This window comes from Ostrinia nubilalis, chromosome 17, assembly GCF_963855985.1.
Source record: "Ostrinia nubilalis chromosome 17, ilOstNubi1.1, whole genome shotgun sequence".
Lineage (NCBI taxonomy): Eukaryota > Metazoa > Arthropoda > Insecta > Lepidoptera > Crambidae > Ostrinia > Ostrinia nubilalis.
The window spans coordinates 8,374,990-8,402,191 of NC_087104.1; the positions used below are offsets into that span (position 1 = coordinate 8,374,990).

Below are 27,202 nucleotides of genomic sequence, written 5' to 3' on the forward strand. Positions count from 1 at the left end.
CGAAAAAAGTTCACATTCGAAGATCGTTCAGAAGGTTTCGTTAGGTTTTTTCGACTATTTACACCGTTTGTGCATTCTCAAAAGTTCCCGATCGAAAAAGTTCGTTCGAAAACCACTCGAACGCTACGATTGCTATGTATGTACCAGTCGATGTTGAAATTCGTATACGAATTTGCCTGTCATAATCCTATGAACTGTGAAATAAAACCAAGAAATTTTGTATTTTGCAAGATAATTTGTTATAAAATAGATTATAAAATATAAAAAAACTCCCAATAAAACTCGTATGAAGAAAACGAAAATATTTGTTATATTTTTTTCAACGATGACATTGGCATTAATTATAGCCCGACCAGGAACATAAAAACCCTCGCCATGTTGCGGAAAACTAATGGTACTAATTTCTTTTAATGGCAACAGTAACTGAAAACTTCATTGACATGTCACCTTGCATGTCAATCTATTGCTGTCAAAGTGTAAACAAACTTTATTTTAAATGTGCGCAATTGATTTTGTGAATTAAATTGCTAAAATCTTTTTATAGTCGTGTAAGAAAAGTGGTTCACAATGTGTTAAAGTATTTGTCGAAGAGAAATACTAAGGGTTCGGACAATATTTTCATTGAATAATGTTTCCGACAAAGGTTGTCAAATTGACTGACATGTTTATCGTATAGTACAGTCTACTATGAAAATTAGCTGTGGTTTGTTTCAACCACCTATTTTAAAGTTTTTTGTCACTTTGTAAGTGTTCAATTTTATGGAATTGGGAAAGAAGTACCGAGTTTGAAGCGTTCATGAGCAGACATTGCAGTTGAATATTCAAGTTCTGAATTTGATTATTGATGAATAATAAAATAAATCCTACTAGCTCGATTGATGGTTTCACTTAATTTATTTAAACCAGGCTACCTATAATAATATTTTTTCGTTAATTTATGAAAATATCAAATTAGCCCGTAATCCTGAATCCTGATACATAAAGTTAGCCTATTAATTTAACACAGGTACGACTGTACTCAGTGTTGCACTATAAAATGCAATTGACGCGCCTCTATGCCAGGGTTTTTATGTTCCTGGTCAGGCTATAATGGCATTAACCATTTTAACGTGTTCCGAAACATTCAGTACACGTAATGAAATATTTAAAATGGAACCTCTAAAACTTTATGTTTTGTGATACTGTATATTAATTTTACAACATTTTTATCAAATTATAAAAATAAATGGGCTTTGTAATAAAATTTCACTAAGTAAAGATAAAATTAATTATACGGAAGTTACAGCGCGTTTTTAAAAACGTCGCAATGAACAGGAGTTCGTATACGGAAAAAATTAGATTGCATGAGAATCGTATCCTATGGCACATTGACAGTATGGGAAATGTCAAAACTGACTATTATTTTGAGATTAATATTTAATCGTTTGGTCGAATCCACCCTAAAAAGATTAACCTACCTATGAGCTACACGAAACAAACGACATACTAACCGAAGGCTCAGGCAGGTTATCGACGAGTGTGGTGGGCGTGGTTTCGAAGTCAGCCGCAACCGACGCCAGGTCGAATGGCAGCGTCGCCGGGGCTTTGTTAGGGCTGAATACGGTGCGCGTGGTGGTCGCCGGGGTATTGCGGCCCCGGCTGGACGATCCTGAAGGGGGAGGGGGGAGGAGACCCTTCTGCAATGGACAAGAAATAACAGATGACGGTTGAGCTCTTTGTCAAATTAAAATTATTTATTGCATGTCACATGGGTAAGGCGTCGCCGGGGTCTTGTTAGGACTGAATACGGTGCGCGTGGTGGTCGCCGGGGTATTGCGGCCGCGGCTGGACGATCCTGAAGGGGGAGGGGGGAGGAGACCCTTCTGCAATGGACAAGAAATAACAGATGACGGTTGAGCTCTTTGTCAAATTAAAATTATTTATTGCATGTCACATGGGTAAGGCGTCGCCGGGGTCTTGTTAGGACTGAATACGGTGCGCGTGGTGGTCGCCGGGGTATTGCGGCCGCGGCTGGACGATCCTGAAGGGGGAGGGGGGAGGAGACCCTTCTGCAATGGACAAGAAATAACAGATGACGGTTGAGCTCTTTGTCAAATTAAAATTATTTATTGCATGTCACATGGGTAAGGCGTCGCCGGGGTCTTGTTAGGACTGAATACGGTGCGCGTGGTGGTCGCCGGGGTATTGCGGCCGCGGCTGGACGAGCCTGAAGGGGGAGGGGGGAGGAGACCCTTCTGCAATGGACAAGAAATAAGATGGTTGAGCTCTAGTGAATCCCATCCTCGTCGCCACTCGCCACTGGTAAATACGTGGGAACGAGTGAAACAGGCTGCTCATACTGAGTGTATTCGGCGTAAGTTCGTGTGGTGTCGTGGCACGCACATAGGTATAACTATACACTGAGCTCTGTGTCAAATTCAAATTATTTATTGCATGTCACATGGGTAAGGGTTGGTACTTGGTAGAACATAATTTTGTACATGTGACGCCCTGACTCAGTCAATAAAAAATAAAAAAATAAAATAAAAAAAAACTCGTTGTGGCCGAACTCCGAGCGAGTGGCGAAGTTGATGTTGATCTTACGATTTGACAATGTGAAAAGTGGTGCGAGGAAAGACCCTACACTGCAAACAGTTGATTTCATAATTAAACAATGTATCTTGTTGGACTGAACACTGCGTGAGCGTAAGCGGGGTTTTCCTTTCATGACTCGATAAAGCGAAAGGTGTTGGGGGTAGGAGATTCAACTACAAATTATCGCAAACTCAAATATCATGTTCATCATGGGACATTTTGTCCCATCTGAAAAACATCACTTACATAGGGGGTGAGCCCTTCAACCTGCGTGAGCCCCCGCCGCAAACAGCACAGCTCTTGTTCTAAGTCCACCAGCTCTGCCACGCCCCTCTAGCCACTTGAATATCACAATAAGTCCCATTTGTAAGACATCACTCACTTGTGACTGTGCGGGCACGATGAAAGAGTCTCCGAAAGGGTCCGTGGAAGGAGTCAGTCCTTCAACCTGCGTAAGCCCCCGCCGTAAAGAGCACAGCTCTAGTTCTAAGTCCACCAGCTCTGCCACGCCCCTCTAGCCACTTGAATATCACAATAAGTCCCATTTCTAAAACCTCACTCACTTGTGACTGTGCGGGCACGATGAAAGTCTCCGAAAGGGTCCGTCCGTGGAAGGGGAGTGAACCTCTCAACTTGCGTGAGCCCCCGACGTAGAGCACAGCTCTTTTTCTAAGTCCACCAGCTCTGCCACGCCCCTCTAGCCACTTGAATATCATAATAAGTCCCATTATTTTTAAAACCTCACTCACTTGTGACTGAGCGGGCACGATGAAAGAGTCTCCGAAAGGATCCGTGGAGGGAGTCAGCCCTTCAACCTGCGTGAGCCCCCGCCGCAAAGAGCACAGCTCTTGTTCCAAGTCCACCAGCTCTGCCACGCCCCCCTAGCCACTCGAATATCACAATAAGTCCCATTTCTAAAACCTCACTCACTTGTGACTGTGCGGGCACGATGAAAGAGTCTCCGAAAGGGTCCGTGGAGGGAGTCAGCCCTTCAACCTGCGTGAGCCCCCGCCGCAAAGAGCACAGCTCTTGTTCTAAGTCCACCAGCTCTGCCACGCTACACTCACCGCCCATATATCATAGTTATGTCCCATTTGAAGAACACCTAGTCACTCGAATATCACAATAAGTCATATTTGAATAACATCACTCACTTGTGACTGAGCGGGCACGATGAAAGAGTCTCCGAAAGGGTCCGTGGAGGGAGTCAGCCCTTCAACCTGTGTGAGCCCCCGTCGTAAAGAGCACAGCTCTTGTTCTAAGTCCACCAGCTCTGCCACGCTACACTCACCGCCCATATATCATAGTTATGTCCCATTTGAAGAACACCTAGTGACTCGAGTATCATAATAAGTCCCATTTCTAAAACCTCACTCACTTGTGACTGTGCGGGCACAATGAAGGAGTCTCCGAAGGGGTCCGTGGAAGGAGTCAGCCCTTCAACCTGCGTGAGCCCCCGCCGCAAAGAGCACAGCTCTTGTTCCAAGTCCACCAGCTCTGCCACGCCCCTCTAGCTACTATAAGTCCCATTTATAAAACCTCACTCACTTGTGACTGAGCGGGCACGATGAAAGAGTCTCCGAAAGGGTCCGTGGAGGGAGTCAGCCCTTCGACCTGCGTGAGTCCCCGCCGCAAAAAGCACAGCACTTGTTCTAAGTCCACCAGCTCTGCCACGCCCCTCTAGCCACTATAAGTCCCATTTCTAAAACCTCACTCACTTGTGACTGTGCGGGCACAATGAAGGAGTCTCCGAAGGGGTCGGTCGAGGGAGTGAGCCCTTCGACCTGCGTAAGCCCCCGGCGTAAAGAGCACAGCTCTTGTTCTAAGTCCACCAGCTCTGCCACGCCGCCTTCACCGCTTGCTTCTACGCTTTTAGGCGTGGACGTACTTGTCTCGCCGATTGAAGTTATCTGAGGACAAGGTAATATTAATTAGTGTTTTTGGACATTTCACAAATGTGAAATCATGGTTTTAATCAAACAATAAGATAAGTATTCCTCTACTCAAAAAACGATCTGTTTTTTCTAAATGCGGCAATACGTTTCTTTTTCACACAACTTGCCAGCCGACGCAACGTGACGCATCTCATACACTAATCTAAACACGAATACATACACCTGTCGCTCGCGATATAACCACTAAAAATGAATAAACCCGCAATATTTACGAATAAAATTGCTATTTGCTACATAATGTCGTTTTACGAAGGTCAATTAAATTTAAGGTCAGTAACCGCAACGCATTTCAAAAACAATAAATGAGTTTAATTCGTCGACTTCGCACAATATTACATTGTCACTTGAAGTTCAACCCAATTGAAAAATTCAATCTAAGATCATAAGCAGATGCGGATGCGGTCATTACGACAAATAACGCTAATCGAGGCAATAACGTCATCATGTATCGCCCATGCACACTTTAGGGTCTATATTTTGTTAGTCCATTTCCTTTATAGGCCGTTCTACAGCTCATTTTGAAGGTCATTCAGCATCCTACAATTTAAGAAAATAATTTCACTCTTATTTAAATCTAGCCTTTACTGTGGTCAGCATTATCTTTGATTTGCATAATTATTGAAATTATTCAGATGATTTTCCTCAATCACAGAACATCAAATCTCTACATAGTCTCTCCGCTATCTGTACGCTTATATCTTGTAGATACATATCTTGTGTTAAGTTTTCTTATAAACTGGTTGTAATTCGGTAATATCGTTTAACAGCAACTTAGTATCTCTCACGCACTCGTGCGAAGCCGGGGCGGATCGCTAGTTATCTATAAGACAAGATTGTGAAAAGATAATAATGAAATACCTACATAGCTATGTGCATCTTACCTAAAATGTTATGTAATCTGAATCAGCAAGCAAATATAAACGATAAAATTCTGGCTAGATATCACAAAACTTCATTTAACCCTTATATCACTACAGAAAACTTATAACGTCGTCAAGATAGACCTTCTCTAAGCGCTAATGCCACTTTACAATGAATAACGAATGCCGTCTGGGCTTAGCTGATGTTTGTTGACTTAACACTTAGCTATTTGGTGTTTTCACGGCGGCCGGCGCTCGCTACAAACATATCCATTAGTCACACAAACGGCTCGTGATCGCATGCTTTAGACGAGCATCATAATGTAAGCTGTGTAGTATGTAGGTCAGCACAAGGATGACATTATGTAGATAATTTTGAACGATTTACATGAATCGCCGTATTTTGTATGATAATAATGTGTCCGTTTGTGTAAGTAACCATATAAATAATAAGAAATTGGAGAAACTACATGCTAAAAACAATAAAAAACGAGGAGGTCGCAATTGTTTACAATTGAGATATCAATGACAAAAATAGCCATGAGTGGTACCACGCAAGTCCACTCTTTCTCTTCCCGTGGATGTCGTAGGAGGTGACTCTTGGATAAATCTGCAAAAATCAAGCCTCCAACTTCTCTAGTCAGGGTAGAGAGAGTACGCTAAGTCCTGCATTTGCCTTTGGCAAAGAGAGCTGGCAAAAATCCTGTTATGTGTTACCCCACTTAAAAATTAGGGATTGATGGTGAAAACGGGCATGTCCTGCATTTGCATCTGGTAAATTAAGAGGGCCGTTTTCCTGCAGCGGTGATGATATCTGATGATGATGATGATGCTGCTTACCTTAGACTTGGTCTCCACAGCGGCGGCGGCGGCGTGGCGCACTAGCGAGCTGGTGACCGTCTTTCCTTCTAGCTGCTGCTTGGCCATTTCCACCTCTTTCTTCTTCAGCTCGAACACTACTTGGAATAAGTCCCGCATCGCTATAACTACCTGCAATGATATAAACCATGTAATGGGCATGGTTGAGGGTTTGACTTGGCTATGACTATCACCGGGATTGGTATTTGGGGTCTGACGCAGAATGTGCACTTTGCAAAATGCGCACTTTTTCACAAGTCTTCAGACTTTACTTAGCTATTTGGCATACAAAAGCTAGCATAGAAATGTTTAAGCATATTGCGAAGTGCATATTCTGCATCAGATTCGGTATTTGGGATAACCTAAACATATAATAAACTGATAAATGTGGAATTTAGAGGATTAGGCTTAGATATTTGGTAGAATTCGAGCCATTTTTAATCTCGTTCTCTCATGACTAACCTAATGACATTTGCTTGGCATGCATGAATTCTTTTGCTATCTTATCCCAACTAAAGAATTAGGTACTTAGTAGCATTGTTATCAACCAGAAGTATGTAGTACAAACTGGACAGACAAAATAGCGTCCCACACATTACTCTTTATAACAAGAGACACGTTGTCCAAACCGATACGAGCATTAGTAATGTAGGATAAATTATCAGTAGTCCAAAGCTCAGTTTGTAAGACTAAACGATGTTTGATGAACCAATACAAATATAGCCAAAGGGCTAAAGCAGATTAGGTAGTGATTCGTGACTGCATTGTAATACGATAAAATGATTTTGTAAAACATTAAACATGTGGCCTAAATTGTCATAGCAATGCACCGCGGTGAAGAATCCTGATGCTGTATGTCAAGCATAAAGCTACTTCAGTATGCTAGCTAATATAAACGATGTTATTATGTCTGAGCTAACATAATGATCTCAATATATGGATGCGGATTCATCAGTTACAAGCGAGTTAGTTAATTAATCATGAGTAGAACTAATACAGGTAGACAAAGTATTTATTAAACTTATAACTTTTTTTTTATTTAACTCGGTATAGTTGGTATAGTTTTCAAAAATAAATCAGTGTTAAAAAACACATCTTACCCCACTAAACATCGAGTCGTTCTGGGACATTATATTTTACGGAAATAAAATGGTTGAACCTTAAAATAATGTATTCAGTATAGTGGTTTCATGGTAAACCGTGTGGTTAGCGCAGCTCAAAAATTAAGTGCCAACAGCGCTTTTGCCAATAGCCCGTACCGGTTACCGACCGCACCATCAAAATTACAACTATGCAATGCGACGATGCGACAGGACAACATAATGTAATAAAAATAAAGGTTGAGATCCTCCTCCTTTTTTTGAAGTCGGTTAAAATAACAACTTACTTGACTTGCAGCCTTATCAGTCTTGATGCCGAAGAATCGGTGGCCCGTGTCTGGCGAGCCGAATATGTAGCCGAATGCTCGCGAGTCCGTCATGTCTTGCGCGATGAACGATATCTTGTGCACCGGGTGGTGGTACAGTGAGTCCTGGACGAAAATGTTGCGATTAAAGAAGCCTTTTTAAAAAAACATAATTACCTACATTTAAAAAGTCTACCGTTTCACTTCTCTATACCTAACTTACAGGGTGCACAAAATCCATAAGTTGTATCAAAGCGTAGGTAGGTAGATAGATACTTAACGCATCCGGAGTCCTCAGACTTTTTTTGCGCGTCTGATTGACTTTGATCACCAGCCCACATTTAGTTTGATTTGTATAAAGTGCTTTATTAACCAGCGGAAGTGCTTCATCATAAGCATAAGTTGATGAACATAATGCTACTTCTTCATTAAGGATGCTTATAAGGGAAGGGAATCATCAAGTCCGAGTACCTGGACAATCGAAACTTCAACCATGACCAATGTTAGCTATCACTTTAGGACAGGTGCAAACTTCACTACACTATTACAGACATTCTTAAACTTCGTCTGAATAGCGTGGGGAGTATAGGCTCATCATCCTGCGGTGAACACCAGATGATGATTTACACCCGTTTTATCATCCCGCAGCCGCAGCCCATCAATGGCCACGTGCACTTGTATCCTCTGCTTGTGCTCGCTGGCGGCTCGAATGGCCATCTTTAGTGCCATAAATTACCAAAAGGGTGCTCCTGCAGTGGTGACTGGAGACTAAAAATAACCTAATGATGGTAATGACTTACACCCGTTTTATCATCGCGCAGTCGCAGCCCATCAATGGCCACGTGCACTTGTATCCTCTGCTTATGTTCTCCAGCGGCTCGTATGGCCATCTTCAGGTCGGCCAGAGCCTCCTGGCACATGCGGTCTCCCCTAGCCTCGGGCACCTCGAGCACGCCGATCAGCTTGGCGCGGAACGAGACGCCCTCGCCGAGGAACCGACCGGGCTCGTTCTTGTCTGCACAGATAATGTAACGTAATAAGCTGAAAGAGGTTATTCCATGGCCAGTTTCACGAGAGTTTTGTTTTTATTTTGATCTTTAGAAAAAAACTTCTAGTATTTTTAACATCATGATTAAAGAGATTTATGAATATTTTTTAATGTAATTTTAATTGATTCTGGATGCAAAACGCCAGCATCATTTTGCCTCAAATAGGGAATACCGAGATATTACGCTTCATTATAATTGAGATGCACTGCTAACTGACATGTTTTATGATAACTAAAGTCCACTTCAATTAACGCACAGGCTACGGTTAATTACTATGTCACTCAAACATTGTTTGTAGCGTCCATAAAACATTTGTAAACTAATATCTACACCCATAAATTAAAACCATTAACTCAGAAAACAAGCAATCTAAATAAAGCGAAACAACTTGGCAGAAACACAATTTCACATCACACTCAGTTCAGAAGAATGTAAGAACAACACCTTTGTTCAACAGACTTTTTGAATCGGCCTTTTTTGGTGTCATTTTTTATTCAGAGCAACGGGACCACGGCGCGCAACAGGAGTCGAGTGCAAAATAAAAGTGAGCGCGGTTGTCCTATTTCGGTCCCTGTTTACGGTGCATCATTGCTAGTTAAATTGAATTTCCTGTTTTTAAATTTAGAATCTGGATTCGTTGGGAACTGGCTGATACGAGTGGTTCTGGTAGCAGAATTATTGGCAACGGAAGCTTAGAAAACCCTGCTTCAAAGACTCTATCAAATCCTAATTAGCATATTGATATTTTTTTCATTTGAAACTAGTCCGCATCTCATCTGGAGTAGATGACGTCTAACGACGGAAAGGCTCATATCGTAAGTATCCATTCGCTCGTGTCTAAACGACATCCAGATTAAAGTATTAATTGCGAGTGTCCAGACAGTTAATTTAGCAATTCACAGCGTTGTTAGTTTTTAATTGCAAAACCAATCACGTTTATTAAAGGCGTTAGATACTATAAAACCCTGTTAGTTACGATCTATGACTGCGATTATGTTAGATATGAGATTAGTAAGTTTGTTATTAGGTAAGCCATCATCAAAATCTTACAAGATTAAGACGAAGAGGAACCCTATTTAATCTAGTTTGTAGAGATGGGCCGACTAGTCGCCGACTAGTCGGGAAAGCCGACTATTCGGCATCATTTGTAGTCGGCCGACTAGTGACGACTATTCGGCAAAATATGCCGATTATAATCGGCGCAATACAAAATTAAATATGTGAATGAAATAAACTCATATCACCAAGATAATTATAAGGTAGACCAAGGGAGTTTATCTAAACCACTTTTGACTGCAAAAAATCAGTAAAAAGTGGTTAAACCTGATTTAAATTTTTGGCAATGAGTCTAAATTCATACAAAGTTAATATTAGTTCAAATTACCAGGAAATCATCAAAAATGGGTAAAGTTTATGTAATTTGTCCATATAAAAATTATGACACGTTTTTTCGGGGAAAAAATGCATGAAATTGCATACCTATCCTGCGGAGAAGTGGTAGATTATGTGGGAGCTCCTCTCATCGGAAGAATGAGGAATACCCACATATAACCCCTGAGATCGCCTTAGTGTGAAGAACTATGGGAATCCGGACAAAGCCATCAACTATCGCAGTCCGTCCCGGCTATTGCCCACCTGTATGGCGGGCCCTGCCTATCCGACGGTGGTGGAAGTCCGTGCTATGCAGGCGGGGGTACCCTCACGCCCCCAGCTCGCTGACCATCACCGTGGAGGGTGGAGAGGAATCAGTAGGCCTAGGATGCGTGCCGCGATAAGCGCAATTTTGCCCATGCATTTTGACGTCGATAAGTAAGAATAATATCACGGCGCGCATCCTTGGCCCACTGATTCCTCTCCACCCTCCACGGTGATGGTCAGCGAGCTGGGGGCTAGCCCAGCAGGAGGCGATCATATTGTCACCTCCTCTGACCCCTCCGCCGTCGAAAATTATGACATCTACCTTAGGTACTGTTAGGTGATTGTAATGTCGCTTTTTATTTTTTCTCATATTAAAGAAATCTCATTTCTCATTCTATCTCAATCTCATCTCTTTAGAAATCTAGATATTCATATTTCTTTGAGAAAATCTAGATATTATTCTTCAGACAAGTAGGTATTAGAATGATCGGCATTGCCGATTAGTCGGCCGACTAATCGGCAATTTGAAAACCGATTAGTCGGCTAGTCGGTTAGTCGGCAAAGACCATAGTCGGCCCATCACTACTAGTTTGTGTCTTTATAATAATGTATAAAGTATAACACTACTCATTCAGGTCATGTATGAATGACGTAGAGTTGTTCTACCTTGTACCTACCAAAGTTCTTCCACGCAACCACGCAAACATCTAATAATTTATTAGAGCATAAAATATTTAATAACACCGAAACAAATCTATTTGCTGATGATGAACAAGAGCTAAATACTTCAGTATCCTTTGGAATAATGGTTATTGGAAAAAGATTTACAACATCCATCAAAAACATGTGATTGTTTCGTGATTTTGTATAAATCCGGGTATTACTTACGACAAATTGGAAACGTGATCGGCTGAGAATTAATGCTGCTATCGGATCTAGTGTTGAATTCGAAGTTTGTCCCTAATAACCTCGATCAGTCAAATAGTTATTTTTTCCAGTCATAAATAAATTCCTAATTCACAAATCTATTGTGTCTAAAATAGTTGGCGAATATTTTTCCAATGTCTTGTCGGAAAATAATGTATGTTTTTTTACGAACCACGTAAACGGCTCGACTTTCAGTCGTCTTACATAAAAATACACAAATCGTCAAGTTTGCGTTAACACGTTTACCATTGTTGTTTTTTCTGTGTTTCTCTATCGTAATATTTATAAAAAATATCAAAAATTCATTGAAGTAGGTACGTACGATGATTAAGTAAGCTTCTTCTTCGTAGCAGCAACCTCATGGCTGAGGACGGCTGAGGAACGTAGCTTATGTGGTCTACTTGTCCCATTAGATGTTAGTAATCTACGGAATAATACAATCTAAAAGAAAACTACAAATAAAATCATGTTTCAATTTCGTAAGTCTCTATGTTCTATGCGGTAGCGTTGTTATTTCAAAAAATACGACAAATGCTAACGTTCCATCAATCCACCAGTTTACATTACTTATTAAAATCAACCGAGATCTTTTCAATCTAATACCTAATTAAAGCGAAATGTTAATCAACTTTTGATAAAATAAGGTGCGAATCTGCCTATTTCCTAATGACTCTCCGAAATCGAGTATTTCTAAATAATTGTACCTAGCTGCGGTATTAACGATTAATCCTACACTAGTTAAAGATCTTGAGCTTTCGTAAATCAGGCGTAACTTGGTTAAGCGTTATCATGGCACATGGGCAGGCGAGTCTCATGCGACATACACATAAAAGCAAGGCATTAATGGTGTATCAAGCGTACTGTTATCATACTCACCGAACTGCCGCAAGAGATGCTGGAAATGACACACCTGCATTATTCCACGTACAAACCGACAAATAGTAAGTTACGCCCCCGTCGCACCACCGCTCCACTTTCGCCACGGGCCCACAACACACCCTCTGTCCAAAATACCAGGGGTCACTAATTATGACATGGGACTAGCACGTGAAATGGCACACGACGCTAGCTGGGATCTTACAGTTAGTAGGGAGAACCATACGGCCGATCCATGCATATTACATGTTACAACAGAAATCGCAAATTATAATAAAGCAAAATGCTATAACGTGGTCGATTTACATGGAGCGCTAGCTAACACCGCATGACCTAGTATTTGTAATTAAATAAAAATAAGAATATCGTAAGTGAAAAGCTTATTCGAGCTGTACAGTATACACGATGGGAACTCACATTTGCAAGGGCTGGTTTTCTTACGAAGGGTTTGCATTGGAAAGTCAGTCGGTAACTTGTGATTAAACATCGGGAACTTTATCTTTCGGTATCACTGAAACGTAAAGTAAATTCACTACTGAAATTAACACAGTTCGTCGCGATTTTACATCGGCGGCACTGTTCAGTAGAAATGTGAGATATTCAAGTTACACTATGAGATTTATTGATTTTTTTGCCGTCGGTCACGTTGCCGACGGGAGGTTTCCGGCGCATCGCGGGTTGGTTGATGAGCGAGCGCGAGTTTGCGTTTGCTGGTGCGATTAGACGATAGATAGATAATTTGGGTGTAGAACATTAGTTTTGGTTTGGTTGGACACAGGAGCTTCCCGGTCGCGGAGTACTTTGCTCTCAGGGCGCACGCGTGAGCGGCCGCCCGCGCCCTCAGCCGGCGCGCACTCACACACGCGCAAACCACCCCCAATCGATATTCGCGCCCATCGCCGTGCAACTCTAGCGTACTTGATGTAACCGTAAATTTATTTAATGACCCGGCTGCTTTCATGTAACCATTTCGTGATGGCATTTGAAAAAAAAAAAAAAAAATACTATGACCCCTTTTTTATTAAATTCGAACTATTTAGGAAAACTTTTCTTTCATTGTATTTATATGTTTACTACTATTTGACTTTTGAACCCTAAAACATACATAGTATGTTTAATTAAGTTTGTTTGTTTTTGGATCTTAATTATGAGCAACATGGTAGAAAATATGGTCATTGCCAGTTTAATAATTAACTTCATAACATGTGGACTTATTTTATAGCTGTAACAACTGTATACCATGTTTTATGCAAATAAATAATTATTCTATTCTATTATATTCAATTCTTAATAGCAAATGTCTAACTTCATGGCCTCAACCAGAAATATTTTATACACCAAATCATTAAGGTTTTGTAAATTTTGTACATAGAAATATGAATTGACACCCATCAAAGTGTTGTAGTGTTTAACAAGGGATGTTAAAGACCAGCTGTTACATAAACATTAATGAAACTCAATAAAGATAGTGAGTTTTTATACATGTAGAAAATCTATTTAAATTTAATTGAATTCAATGAACTAAAGGTGACAGAGACTAATTAGAAAATCAGTAATTATTTAATAAAAGATTAATAATGCATATTCAAACAATTATTAGAAAAAAAAATCTATTTAGATACTAAAGTACAACTAGTGAATGTGTTTACTCTTGATTAAGACTGTCCAGCGAAGAGTAAATAACTAAAATTCATTATCTACATAAACTTTGTTTAATTATTTATTAATTTAATTGGCACTGAACTGCCAGAAAGTACAACTGTGAAGGCTGTATGATAAGCTAGATAGCCTCATAAACAAACACGGTAATATTTTATTGTGATAACTGTTGATCCATGTGACAATAAACAAAACATGCAGTTTACTGAATGGCCATGACCCTTTATGTACAGTTATTTCACAATGTAGTAAGTGGTTGTAGTTGTAAAAAATTGTAAATTTTACTTTATAATTTTGGTTAGCCAATGTATTATACTTTATTGTCTTAGTACTACAATAAATACCTATAATATTATATTCATATTTATATTAGTTATTTAAATGCTCTTCCGGATATTTATGATTACATTTTAGGGGAATAATTTAACATTGAGTAAACAATAATTAGGTAAAATAATATAATTGTAGAATGTGGTGAAAGCTAACCTCTGACTATATTATATTCAAATTAAAATTGGTTTCTTAGATCCAATTATCTCTGACAGTTCTAAGAATAATCAAAGAAGGCTAACGCACAAATAAACAGGTTGCGAAGCCGGTCATGGTTCGCTTTTGTGCGTAAGCATCACGAGTTAACAACGTAAAAAAAGAAGATTTACAACTTACCTTTACTGCTAGCCATCACAAAGATAACATTTCATAGATGAAAATAGTTCATAAAGTGATTTAAATATCAATTTAATTAGTTCAAACACTGTAAAAGCACTAATTACTCCTAAAAACAGAATGATTACTAAAAGATATATTTATTTCTTAGAATCAGAGGGTGATAGCGACTTCCTTTTGAATGTAGGTATTCCGTGATTGTACCTATTATGTTTATTTGTTATTTATAACGTGATAAACTTGAATTTTAATTAATGGAGCTAGCGAAACTTGCTAGATCACAGCAAGCGAGCAACAGCAACAGTACTTTTCTCTATGAGCAACAGCTTCTGTCAAAGTCATAGAGAAAAGTAATACATAGGAAATAGAGAACCCTCTCTGTCAAATTTTTGAACCTACTAATTGACAGCCTGGTGTTAAATTCCTTGTACTTAACCTACGTACGTAACGCTCACATACATACATAGTACACGCACACATACATACATAAAGTCCACGCACACATACACACAGTTCACGCACACATAGGCCCTCATAACCTTCAAAGAATTATTGTTTTTATGATGTACAATGTAGAATTTTTTCAAATCCATTATTTTGAAAATATTTATCTTTATGGTGTACGTATTGTATTATTTTCAAAACAATGGATTTGGAAAAATTCTACATTGCACATGGAAATGCAAATAAGTAAACAAAAACTTTTGAATTTAATAATTTTACTTTATTTATGAACACACATAATATTATACACCAAAAGCGTCTTTTCGCAAAGTTTTCAACAACACTAAAAAAGCATTTGCACATTGAGAAAACTCAGATCACTTGTGAACATAACAGAAAGTTTCTTCGCGATTCACGAAGGAACGAACAAAACTCCGATGAACCAGAACAGCAGCAGGTACGAAGGAATGAACTTGAATTTGACTCGACGACTCTTCAATACTTTAATAGGGCCACAGAACACTTAAATGATGGCTAAGAAAACAAGAATGCGTTTAACATAACAAAAACAACACCGGCCATTTTGGAGGAAAAACAAAGTTGCCATATGTTAAATAGTAATTTCTACTACTCTATTATGTAAATTATAACAAAAAATGTCACCGTTCAGTTTTAAATTAAAACAAATTAATTTCATTTAAAAAAAGTTTTCACATTGTAATTAACAATATTCTCAAATATATTTTAATTAAGAAAAAAATGTAAATATGAAGGAAACAGGAGCAGCGACATCTAGAGCGTTTTAGGGTAGTTAAAAAGTATTTGAATTTATCCACCGATGTCGCTGTTTGGAAGCAAGTTTCACTTCGATGACCGTTGTATGGAAGTTTCCGCACCCTGGTCAAAGTTCTGTCAGTAAGTTCAGTAACTGTCAGTGAGGTGAGAATGAGAAAAGAGAACGAAACGGATCAAATGAACAAAACTCAACTTACTGTCAACTTTGTCAACAGAGATCAGAGACATGCAAAAAAGATTGTGCTCTTAAAAATTGGTCACTCGACAAAAGTTGAGATGAACACGAAAAACCGGGTCTTCAGTGGATCTAGTCTAGACAAAGTGCACATTTTAATCGCAAACCAGTCGAAAAGTGGTCGAAAAGCCTTTTTTTGTACGAAGTTTTGTCAGATTCGATTTTCGATTCGATCAAAAAGTGCACTATGTCTAAGTAGATCCACTTATTATTATACTCTTTGGGCATGTTGTGCCCATCTGTCACTGTCAGTGTCAGTGATTTTGACTGACTGTCAAGTTTGTTTTGATAAGCGGTTTCGTTTTCGTCGTTTCGTGTTGTTGTTTGTAAAAATATTTAATTACAAACAAAGAATATTCTGAAAATGACTCTCGTATTCGATACAAATGATTGCTGTCTATTAGATCATGGACGATATGTAACAAACTTATACAAAAAAGTTGTGGACGACGAACAAGTAACTTCTTTTGAATTGAGTGAGAAGTTGTTTCACATAGTAAATAGAAATAATTCCAGGGACATACACAGAAAAAGAAAACACAAGTCTAATGAATATCATGAAGAGGTATGTAGTTACTTACCTATATTATTCAGTTAGATAATTTTCATGTCAGGTTAGGACATTTTAAACTGATCACCCTTTACAATTAATCATGCAACTCTGCCTTCCCTTGACTAAGAAGACGCTGTGATATTTTGGCAAAAATGTATGGTACCTATGAAAAATTCAGCGTAGCTTTTACTACTGCACTTTTTATCATAGGCAAGCAACACTGTTGATTGTGTCTATAGATAGAAATTAATTAGGCATTAAATATATTAAAACATATTTTTCATTATTTTCCAGACATTGAACATTAAAATGCAGTATGAAACATTTTTGAATGAAATACCAATATCTATCAAAGAAGTACTTTGTAAAGAAAACCTTACAATTGATTCTTCAGAGGTTCTCAAACTATCCCAGTTGCTATGTGAAGGAACAATATTTGAGCACATTGGCCTGAATGGTGGAAATAATCTGGGAAGCCCTTTAAAGTGTAAAGTAAGGAATGAATATTTCCTGATACCTCAAAACTGTAGGTTTGTAAATGTAGAATTTAACTTAACTTTTATGTTAACCTCTAGGACATTAAAAAATATTTTTAAAGTGCTTTGAGAAATGTTTGAATTCATTTCTTTTTTCATAATTTATCATTGTTAGTAAAAGTTTAATTTTTTTTTTAGGTTTTTTTGTGGCTGTATTAAGGAGCAGTGCCCAAAGTTGGATGGCAATAAGTTTGACATACTTGTGGCTGATCCTCCTTGGTGGAACAAGTACATACGAAGATTGAAGAATGCTAATGACAAATTGAGGTTTCATATTCCTTAAATTTTGTATTAATTATCATCAATTAAAGTCACTTATTAATTATTTATTACATTACAGTTATAATATGATGTACAACAAAGATATAGCCAGCATTCCAGTCAAGAACCTTCTAGCATCCGATTGCATAATAGCTGTTTGGTGTACTAATGCCCAAAGCAACATTGACGCTGTTAAGAATTTAATCTTCCCTAAATGGGGTGTTGAGTATGTCACCACTTGGTACTGGTTAAAAGTTACCATAGACTTGAAACCTCTGTGTCCGTTCAGTGCGGGATGTAAGAAGCAGCCCTATGAGAGAATCATTCTAGGGAGAGTGGGCAAAATTAAAGATATACCAATGGAAAAAATTATATTGAGTGTGCCGAGTGCTCTGCATTCACACAAACTTCCTTTGTTAGGTAAATATCTTTTTTAAATTGAAACTTTTACTGATTTTCAGATTTTTTAAAATTATTAAAGACACTATCATTTCTTGCAGATTTACTGAAGCCATATTTGAATAAGGAAAACCCTGAAGCATTGGAACTGTTTGCAAGATATCTCCTCCCAAATACAACAAGTGTTGGATATGAACCTTTGAAATGGCAACACATATCATTGTATGAGAAAATTACAAGTGATACATAAATTAATTATTAAATCTATTTAATTGTTGAAAAATCCCAAGAACCCACTCTGAAGTTAATGGTCTACTTTTGGTAAGTATCAATATACAACTTTAATAATAAAACACATGTTGGATAAATTAGAACTTATTTAATTACACATTAAATTAAGAGTTTTGTAAGATGACATTAACTTTTTCCATTGACAATAACATTTGTCTTTGCTTTCTTAGGATATCCATCAGGATTCATGGTTTGCCATCTCCAAAAATCAGTACCTGTAATAGATATCAGTGGTTAAAAGCCAGCCACTAGGTGGTAGAATTGATTAAAATTGTAAAGCTTGCTGCTGAAAGATACTTAAATTATTTTTAATTAATCCTTCAAGGCCCGCGAATCTAGACACAATAGATAATCAATTGTTATGGCATTAATGAATGCCATCTGGGACTCAAGCGGTTAACTAAGAAATTACAAAACATTAAAGGTTGTTGAGATAAACATCCTGGATATTACCTAACTTTGCAAAGTTTTAAAAATCAAAACAACCGATAAAGGGCGATCGAAAGTATCCTTAAAATTGCCCATGTCGCGATAGGCTTTTGGATGTATAAATAAATAAATATTCCAGACAGGCAGGTCGCGTGGACTGTCATGGGGCGCGCGACCTACTGTCATTGGCCTATGATCGCGTCGGCAATGGCGATCAGAGGTGGAATTGTGTAAAGCAATTGGAATTGTGTAAAGCAATCGTAATCATTTGACAGTTCATAACGTACGATAAAGTCAGTTAAACAAAGCGTTTGACAGAATAATCGTACGTTATGAACATTTGACAATGATTACGATTGCTTTACACAATTCCACGCGTTAGTGTGGTTGAAGCATAGAACAACTTTAGGCTTGTACTTCGACAGATCTCTCGATTCTAAAAAGTAACTTACACATCTCCTCAACGCTATGCTTCGTGGTCCAGCCCAGTTCCTCTTTGGCTAGCGTAGCGTCGGCCCACATGGCCGTAATGTCCCCCAGTCTTCGGTCCACATACTTCAGTGGAATCTTTGTGTTGGTGACACGCTCGAATACCTCCACCAGCTGTTTGACTGACACTCCTCTGCCTGTTCCCAAGTTGTAAACCTGAAAATTGTCAAGAGAATAAAGATGAAATTGTCTGCCACTGCTTTTGCGCCGGCTATGGGCCCTGAGGGCTGAGTGTGAGTTTTCTTCAAACGCGCTCACTAGTGAGCGCGTCAAAAAATGACATTAAATGTATGACGAATTGTACAGCGCCCCTAGCGGGAAACGTTCAAAAACTAAAATTTTCATACATTTTTTAAACGCGCTCACTAGTGAGCACGTTTGATGTAAACTCACACTCAGCCCACTGATCGAGTTTCAAGATTGTCTTACTGGGCGAGAAGAGGGCTTTGGCCTTCCCTTTGGTCTAAAATTATGTTATCTGTGGTCTAACGAAGCTTTCATATCACGTAAAAGTAGGCTATCTAGCTCTACCTTAGAGCCTTCTCTAATCCTCAGAATGTCGTAGCATCCCTTTTCCAAGAATCATGGAAGTATCACGAATCTCTAAACCTCATTAAGTTTTGTGTTGGATACTTGTCTTTCAGTTGGTAGGTACCTATTCCATTTCAAAACTGAAATATGTTTTATGTAGGTAGTTAGAGCTCGTGTTACTAACCTTGAGTTTTACGTGGTTGTTGCTGAGCAGATTCAAGGCCGCCACATGTCCACTCGCCAAGTCCATCACATGGATGTAATCTCGAACTCCTGAAAAATAACATTTTACATTAATCAAACTTGTTCAACTCTCCTTTAATTATGATAACTTGCTGAACCCCACAATCCACTTAAACTAAACGGGACGTAGGCTGAAGTTTTCAGGGTAAAGATAACTCTTACCAGTTCCATCAGGGGTGTTGTAGTCGCTTCCGAATATTGTCAGAACGGGCTTCTTTCCCAGGGCCACCTGTGCCATGAAGGGCATGAGGTTTGAGAACTCCTTGGTCGGGTCCTCGCCGATCAGGCCTGATGGGTGCGCGCCAACCGGGTTGAAATATCTTAAGGATATGATGTTCCATTTCTGAAAGATTTTTAAGTGATATTTAGACTAGAGCTCCGCCTTTACGTAATCATGTAGATGAGGTAGGTAATACAGGGTGTGATTCAGGTTCACAAAATTGGTACCTACACTTGGTATTTTCCGACAAAAAAATGTTGATCATTTTATAAAATCAGAAATCATTTCATTTTTACTACATCCTGCATATTTTCTTACATAGATGGCAACATGAATAAAATTTCCATTAAAAATGGGATGGGAATGTGATATCATTTTAGTTCGGCCTTGAACTTATCTGTCGGAAGATTTTAGGTCAATAAAACTGGTTAGTTAGGTACCATATGATGAAAAAATGTCACAGATTTAAGCTAAAATGTGTCTTGAGGATCATTTTTTTATTTACGAATATAAGGCTTTAATAATTTTAATCTAGTTTAGCGATTTATTGGTTTAGTTCTAGCATTATTAGTCATGTAAAATAGATTTTATGGCGATAGAATGTTCTCAAATAACGTTGACATTTGATAATTTTATCTCTACGAATCTATTTTATATGACTGCTTAGATTTCTATATCCATTTCAGCATTGATCTGTCGCTGATAAAGGAAATAGTTTTCACCATTTACTCCATAATGGTTTTGACCTCTGAACTAATTACTTTCTATTAATCTCTCGTCATGCTCTTACCTCGTCAGCAGCACTCAGATCCTTGAGCATCTCCTCAATGAAGTATTTAGTGCGGCCATACACATTGGTGATGTTCCCAGTAGGGTGGGTCTCTGTAATAGGCAGGTGCTCCGGCTCGCCGTACACCGTGCACGACGAAGAAAACACCATTTGGTAGCAGTTGTGTGACCGCATTACCTGTAAGACGTGGTTTGTTAGACTCTCAATCGGTTGAAAGCAAGGTTAACAAAACAAATGACTACTTTTGGTGGTTTTTACTGGCGGTCAAGCTATATGCCTGTATATCCTGGCTACACAAGAGTTGCAGCGGTGGGAATGAGAAGTGGGAATTGTTACTCTGAACAAAGAATAAGAGAAGGAATCTTTTCTGCCAAATTGCTACTTACCCAATAAGTAGCAATTTGGCAGAAAAGATTCCTTCACTTAATCTCTATTTCCCTTAGGTAGAGTAGAGGGACGTTAAAGTACACAGAAGTATGATACATTCATTCATACTCCAGATATTTTATTGTCTTATTCTTATGTAGGTACTCTATGTTGTTAGGTACTTATTGGTATCATATAGTGTTGAGGTGTTCCATAATCATTCTTACCTCCAACAAATTGAGCATTCCTAGAAGATTGTTCTGATAGTATAGAAGTGGTTGCTGCATTGATTCGCCAACGGCTTTTAGAGCAGCAAAGTGGATGACGCAATCGATTTCATGCTGAAAAATAAAGGTAAGATTAACAAAACCAATCAAACGGATTGGGAAAGGTATAATAATTAATAAAGGATAATAGATGTCTTCAGCTGTCGCAAACCTTTTAGCGTCTCATACTCAGCGACTATCTACAAATAAGTTTGTTCTGCTGATAGGCAAAGGTGTTTTTCAGAACGAACTCTTCGAAAAATCGCAGTAAACTATCTGCCAGATGATATAGAGTTCTAAAAGATCTGCTCACCTTATCGAATATGTCCACAATCTGTTGTTTGTCCAGTAAATCGGCTCTGTAGAAGGTGATTTTCTTGTCCGTGATTATCTCTGCGCGGCGCAACGCCGGGGAGCCCTCGTCATCGCCAACTGCATTGGCGAAGTTGTCTATGGCTACGACTTCATGGCCGGCCTGCAGTAGGTCCACCACGCAGTGGCTGCCGATGTAGCCAGCGCCCCCCGTCACCAGAATAGTCTTGAAACGCGGCATTTTGCCTCTGTATTATGCTGAAAAAACATGCATCTTTAACGCTAGTACAAAAGCGCTCTCTCAATATACTCCTGGTTGTCATCATCATCATCATTCAGTCATAGGACGGCCACTACTGAACAGTGAACATGTCTCTCCCAATGATTTCCAGATTGCATTGGCTCTGGAAATGCTCTTAGTGGTCAGTCGTAATATTTGGTTTTTAATAGGCGCTCCATTTCACCCGATTTGCGCCAAAATAAACCTATGGTAATTGTAGAGACGATGTAATTTAGTACAGGAAAACTTATCGTCTTTTTTGTAGCTCTTAAACCTCAGAATGTTCATAGAATGTTCTATTTACTGGTTTTAGCTTGAGTTAGTCATTCTTGCATTATTTGTGTTGTCTCATTAAAATGCTAATGTATTTTACTTCAAAAAGATCGACAGACTGTCTATCATGCAGATATTTTTTGAGCCTCCGAATAATAATTGCAAAACAGCTCGGTTTTAAACAATAAATGAAAATTATATTTACTTTAATGCACTTCTAACATGGGCCCATAAAAGTTGATGGCTCGTTGGTACGTGCATCAAAAATGTTCGCAAACATAGCCTTGCGCCTTTCTTGGCGGTTTGGTAAAACAATAAGCTATTAGCCCGCCATAATTTGTGGCCCTGGCTGCGTCACGTCTCGTCTGAACGAATAATATTACGATTAACCGACTCTAATTACTGTTTGATAATTTGATGGACCGTTTAATAATCTGAAGTGAACGCATAATATTTATAAAACAAGGCCTTGGTAGAGACATGATTTTTGGAGATGAGAACACAAAAGATCGTTCTTAAAACCCATTCAAAAAATCCGTACCCGAAACAAAACGTATTTTTACCTAATTTCCGTCAGTATTATTAGTTGTGCAATGGAAATTAGCTAACTTTGATTTTCAACCAATCTCTAGTAATCTCTACTTCATAGGAAAACTCAATTTGAATTAATGTTGATCTTGAAAAACAAAACACATGAACAATCTATTGCTAAATAACATTTTTATGACGAACAATAAAACAAACTGACACTTGGATAAGTATTACGAAGGTTTTCTAGAGACTAGGTATCGTGCTAAACGATCGCCAAGGAGCTGTTGCTCAACAATAATTATGAATTGTCATAAAAGTCGAGTCAGAATACAATTCAGTAAACAATTTTTGTACCTGTACCTTCTGTTCAACTTTGAATTATTTATTAAAGTTTACTTTACTTTTTAGTTACAAGTAGATAAGTTCAGAATCCATTTCATGTGATCATCAAAGATTCATGCTTGAAACCTGAACCTAATAAGAAAACTGTGAACCACCTATCGTATCTGACATTGAAATGGATGATGACCTAAACTTTTAATTAAACATTATAAAAAGCAATAATCACAGGAAGAGGCTATAAAATATCGGAAATGTACATTTCCATTATTCAAGACATCATCAAGGAAATATTTGCTCTATACAATGATTCTTTCAACAAGTTTACGTCATCGTGGTAATCCGTGATTGAATATGAAAAGTATTTATTGATATTAATCAGCGTACACAATGAGCGATCCATTTTGGTATGGCATAATTATCGAGGCCTAGGTGAATTAGGTAATCTATGCGAAAGGAAAATTCTATTAGATCCTTGTCACAACGTCTAAGAGTAGGCGCACACCGTTGATTTTTCGTCGGCCGATAGTTTAGTCGGGCAGTTGATCAGTATGGGCATGTATGGGAGTGCGCACACTACGCCGATTCGATTTGGCCGATTCTTCATACAAATTAAAATCGGGCACAACTATCGGCCAACTAAAAATTAACGGTGTGCGCATACTCTAAGCCTAGGTATATCTGCTTGTATCTGCCGAAAGATGTTATCATAGCCGTTATCACTTGTAACACTATCATTATCGTAAGTAGGGACTTACAGGATAAACGTATACTAATCTGCACTGATTTTATATTTGAGTCGGACTTTATTCATCTACTACTATCTACTTGTGCAAATATCTCATGATGATTCACTATCTGTGACGTGTATTTTTTGATTACATCGATCGAGTACTACGTAATATTTAGTACACATTTTTGCCTGCACCTTTGCCCGCTTGAGTTTTGGGCTGTCACAGAAAGATTTTTTCTGGTCCCCTGGGTCTCGAAACTGTTTTTCAACCAAAACAAACAACATCCATAGTGGTGGTGTAAGCATGAAAAGGTGACAAACTTACTTAGTCCTAGAAATAACGTACCCAAGCAAAACAGACACGTTATGGATGTAAACATGTAAACAAACTTTCTCACCAAGAGCATACCCAGTAAATCGAAATTTTCCATAAGCGATCAAAGAGGAAAGGGTCATAAAGTTGTAAATCAGAAGCGATTAAGTTTATTCTCTAAATTGCAGTGCTGTGGGCATCGTCATGAACTTTTATGCGTCCGCTACGTCCTGCCTGACTAATCTAAATTTCCCATAATTGCAGCGCGCGATGCTCCCGCTCGACGTGTTATTCCTTTTTTGCTGTATCCTGTTGTGGAGTAGGGTTCATGAACTCTGGAATATCTACATGACTGGAAGGATAAGATGGCTTGCAAATCTAAAGCTGCGAACTGTTATGCCTATTTATAAACTGCTACTCCACTCAATGTAGTTTTTACAATCAGAAGTACAGCAAAGTTACAAGTGGGTCCCTAAAGAAACTTTTCACGTGAATCTAACTAGAACATTTAGTGAAAATCCTATGAAAATTCCCAGGCGCTTTCTGAAACTATTTGCTCTGTACAATGATTCTTTCAACAAGTTTACGTCATCGTGGTAATCCGTGATTGAATATGAAAAGTATTTATTGATATTAATCAGCGTACACAATGAGCGATCCATTTTGGCATGGCATAATTATCGAGGCCTAGGTGAATTAGGTAATCTATGCGAAAGGAAAATTCTATTAGATCCTTGTCACAACATCTAAGAGTAGGCGCACACCGTTGATTTTTCGTCGGCCGATAGTTTAGTCGGGCAGTTGATCAGTATGGGAGTGCGCACACTACGCCGATTCGATTTGGCTGATTCTTCATACAAATTAAAATCGAGCACAACTATCGGCCAACTAAAAATCAACGGTGTGCGCATACTCTAAGCCTAGGTATATCTGCTTGTATCTGCCGAAAGATGTTATCATAGCCGTTATCACTTGTAACACTATCATTATCGTAAGTAGGGACTTACAGGATAAACGTATAAACTAATCTGCACTGATTTCATATTTGAGTCGGACTTTATTCATCTATCTACTTGTGTAAATATCTCATGATGATTCACTATCTGTGACGTGTATTTTTTGATTACATCGATCGAGTACTACGTAATATTTAGAAAGAATTTTTCTGGTCCCCTGGGTCTCGAAACTATTTTTCAACCAAAACAAACAACATCCATAGTGGTGGTGTAAGCATGAAAAGGTGACAGACTTACTTAGTCCTAGAAATAAAAGTAGCCAAGCAAAACAGAGACACTATCGATGTAAACAAACTTTCTCACCAAGTGTACCTATAAATTTTCCCTATGCAATCAAAGAGGAAAGGGTCATAAAATTGTAAATCAGACGCGATTAAGTTTATTCTCTAAATTGCAGTGCTATGGGCATCGCATCGTCATGAACTTTTATGCGTCCGCTGCGTCCTGACTAATCTAAATTTCCCATAATTGCAGCGCGCGATGCTCCCCGCTCGACGTGTTATTCCTTTTTTGCTGTATCCTGTTGTGGAGTAGGGTTCATGAACTCTGGAATATCTACATGACTGCAAGGATAAGATGGCTTGCAAATCTAATCAAAGATGCGAACTGTTATGCCTAATTATAAACTGCTACTCTACTCAATGTAGTTTTTACAATCAGTTACACTAAAGTTTCTTAAGTGGTCCTTGAATAAACTTTTTACGTGAATCTAACTAGAACATTTAGTGAAAATCCTATGAAAATTCCCAGGCGCTTTCTGAAACTTTTCTGCAGAAAAGCTAGCGTCATGGTATTATCTTTAAGTTGGATATCAGGAAAATGCTCATACGTGTAGTGATCCCACATCACGCATTCATTACGGATTCACCAAAGCGTACAGATTCCAAGAAAATCGGTGAGTAGGTACATACTGGCGCGCACGAGCAAGATTTGTTGTGGGACTTCCTAAGAATGTATCATTTTCCCCAACTGCAGATAACAGCAGATCATATCTGCTGTTATCATACAATGCAGTTCCTAAATAAAGGTTGATAATAGCAGGAAATTGATTTGCATTAATAACGTCCATTTACTTGCGCATATTTTTAATCACTTTCTTTACTTTTTATGTCAGATTAATATTTATTTGATGACATAACAGAAGGTTTTTGTAGGATCAAAACGAGTGTTTTGTTCTAATTTTATTTGACCTAACTAATAATATAATTGTTTGCAAGAGTTTGTTTAGTGTATAATCTAACTAACAGAAAACTATTCTTGCAAAAAGTGAATTTACAGTACCAACCTAGTACGAGAAGAGGGTCCAATACAAAAAATAAATGTTTTAATGGTCGTGAAGTGATTAACAGGCGCTTTCTAATATTTATAGAATTTGTTCGCATGATCGCATCTAGGTTAATGTTACTGTTGAGTTTATGTAGGTTCTATTTAACGAAATCCGTTATACCTACATAAGTCAAGGTTACTGTTACATTTATTTACGTATTTTCATTTTGAACATCCATTCTAAATCCAATTAATTTACTGGTAAGTTCACAAACGGATTAAGTTATTCATGCCGCCAAAAGTGTGAATTTATTTTGATAAGCGACATTTTATTTTATTACACCAAAATTATACATGCCAGACAGTTTTATGCCGTAACCTGTTAAGTTTAGGAAGAAGTAGAAAGATTTCTAGGTAAGTTACTGATTTCTATTGGTAAAAGAAAGTCATAATTCTCACGCGCCGAGACTCGTTTGTAGCACTGTCATTGCAACTTGAGTTTTGCGTTACATATTATTAAGTAACATTATTTTTATATTTTGCATTACACCTGCATCGCGTGCACCGGACAACAAACAAATGGAAATAACTGTTGGCGTAAAAAATCACGGCTCACTTTCACATGACCGTTACACGGAGTCACTCACCGGTTGATCTATTGCCGGTTCCCATAAACGTGCACTAACACAGGTTTTGTTGGGTATTGTGGTTGGCGCGGGCCGGCCCTGTGCGCTCGCGCATCCGACTGACTGAGGCTTACCGCGGCCGCGCGACGTCTACCAAGTATCACGGGTGTACGTCACACTCGCGAACTTGGGCCCACG

At 38.5% G+C, this 27,202-nt stretch overlaps 3 protein-coding genes across 3 annotated transcripts; 1 reads left to right on the top strand and 2 right to left on the bottom strand.

Annotated features, from left to right (window-relative positions):
- Positions 1 to 1,847: 1,847 nt before the first annotated feature.
- On the bottom strand, positions 1,848 to 14,760 carry LOC135079705 (protein disabled-like). Its single transcript, XM_063974316.1, has 7 exons — positions 14,468 to 14,760; positions 12,560 to 12,653; positions 8,453 to 8,667; positions 7,635 to 7,778; positions 6,230 to 6,379; positions 4,293 to 4,484; positions 1,848 to 2,048 (listed from the first exon to the last, which is right to left on the bottom strand). Exons 2-7 carry the CDS (start codon positions 12,627 to 12,629, stop codon positions 1,920 to 1,922), a joined length of 900 nt encoding a protein of 299 aa, XP_063830386.1. The 5' UTR covers positions 12,630 to 12,653; positions 14,468 to 14,760; the 3' UTR covers positions 1,848 to 1,919.
- A 1,466-nt stretch (positions 14,761 to 16,226) lies between these two features.
- Positions 16,227 to 17,945, top strand: LOC135080003 (N(6)-adenine-specific methyltransferase METTL4). The gene is made up of 5 exons (XM_063974670.1): positions 16,227 to 16,506; positions 16,789 to 17,024; positions 17,169 to 17,297; positions 17,371 to 17,711; positions 17,792 to 17,945. The coding sequence occupies exons 1-5, from the start codon at positions 16,306 to 16,308 to the stop codon at positions 17,938 to 17,940; spliced, it is 1,056 nt and encodes a 351-aa protein (XP_063830740.1). The 5' UTR covers positions 16,227 to 16,305; the 3' UTR covers positions 17,941 to 17,945.
- Positions 17,946 to 18,054: 109 nt separating this feature from the next.
- Positions 18,055 to 27,154, bottom strand: LOC135080002 (UDP-glucose 4-epimerase-like). The gene is made up of 8 exons (XM_063974669.1): positions 27,026 to 27,154; positions 21,629 to 21,885; positions 21,277 to 21,390; positions 20,684 to 20,860; positions 19,836 to 20,016; positions 19,615 to 19,703; positions 18,863 to 19,055; positions 18,055 to 18,196 (listed from the first exon to the last, which is right to left on the bottom strand). Exons 2-8 carry the CDS (start codon positions 21,866 to 21,868, stop codon positions 18,108 to 18,110), a joined length of 1,083 nt encoding a protein of 360 aa, XP_063830739.1. The 5' UTR covers positions 21,869 to 21,885; positions 27,026 to 27,154; the 3' UTR covers positions 18,055 to 18,107.
- Between the last annotated feature and the right edge of the window lie 48 nt (positions 27,155 to 27,202).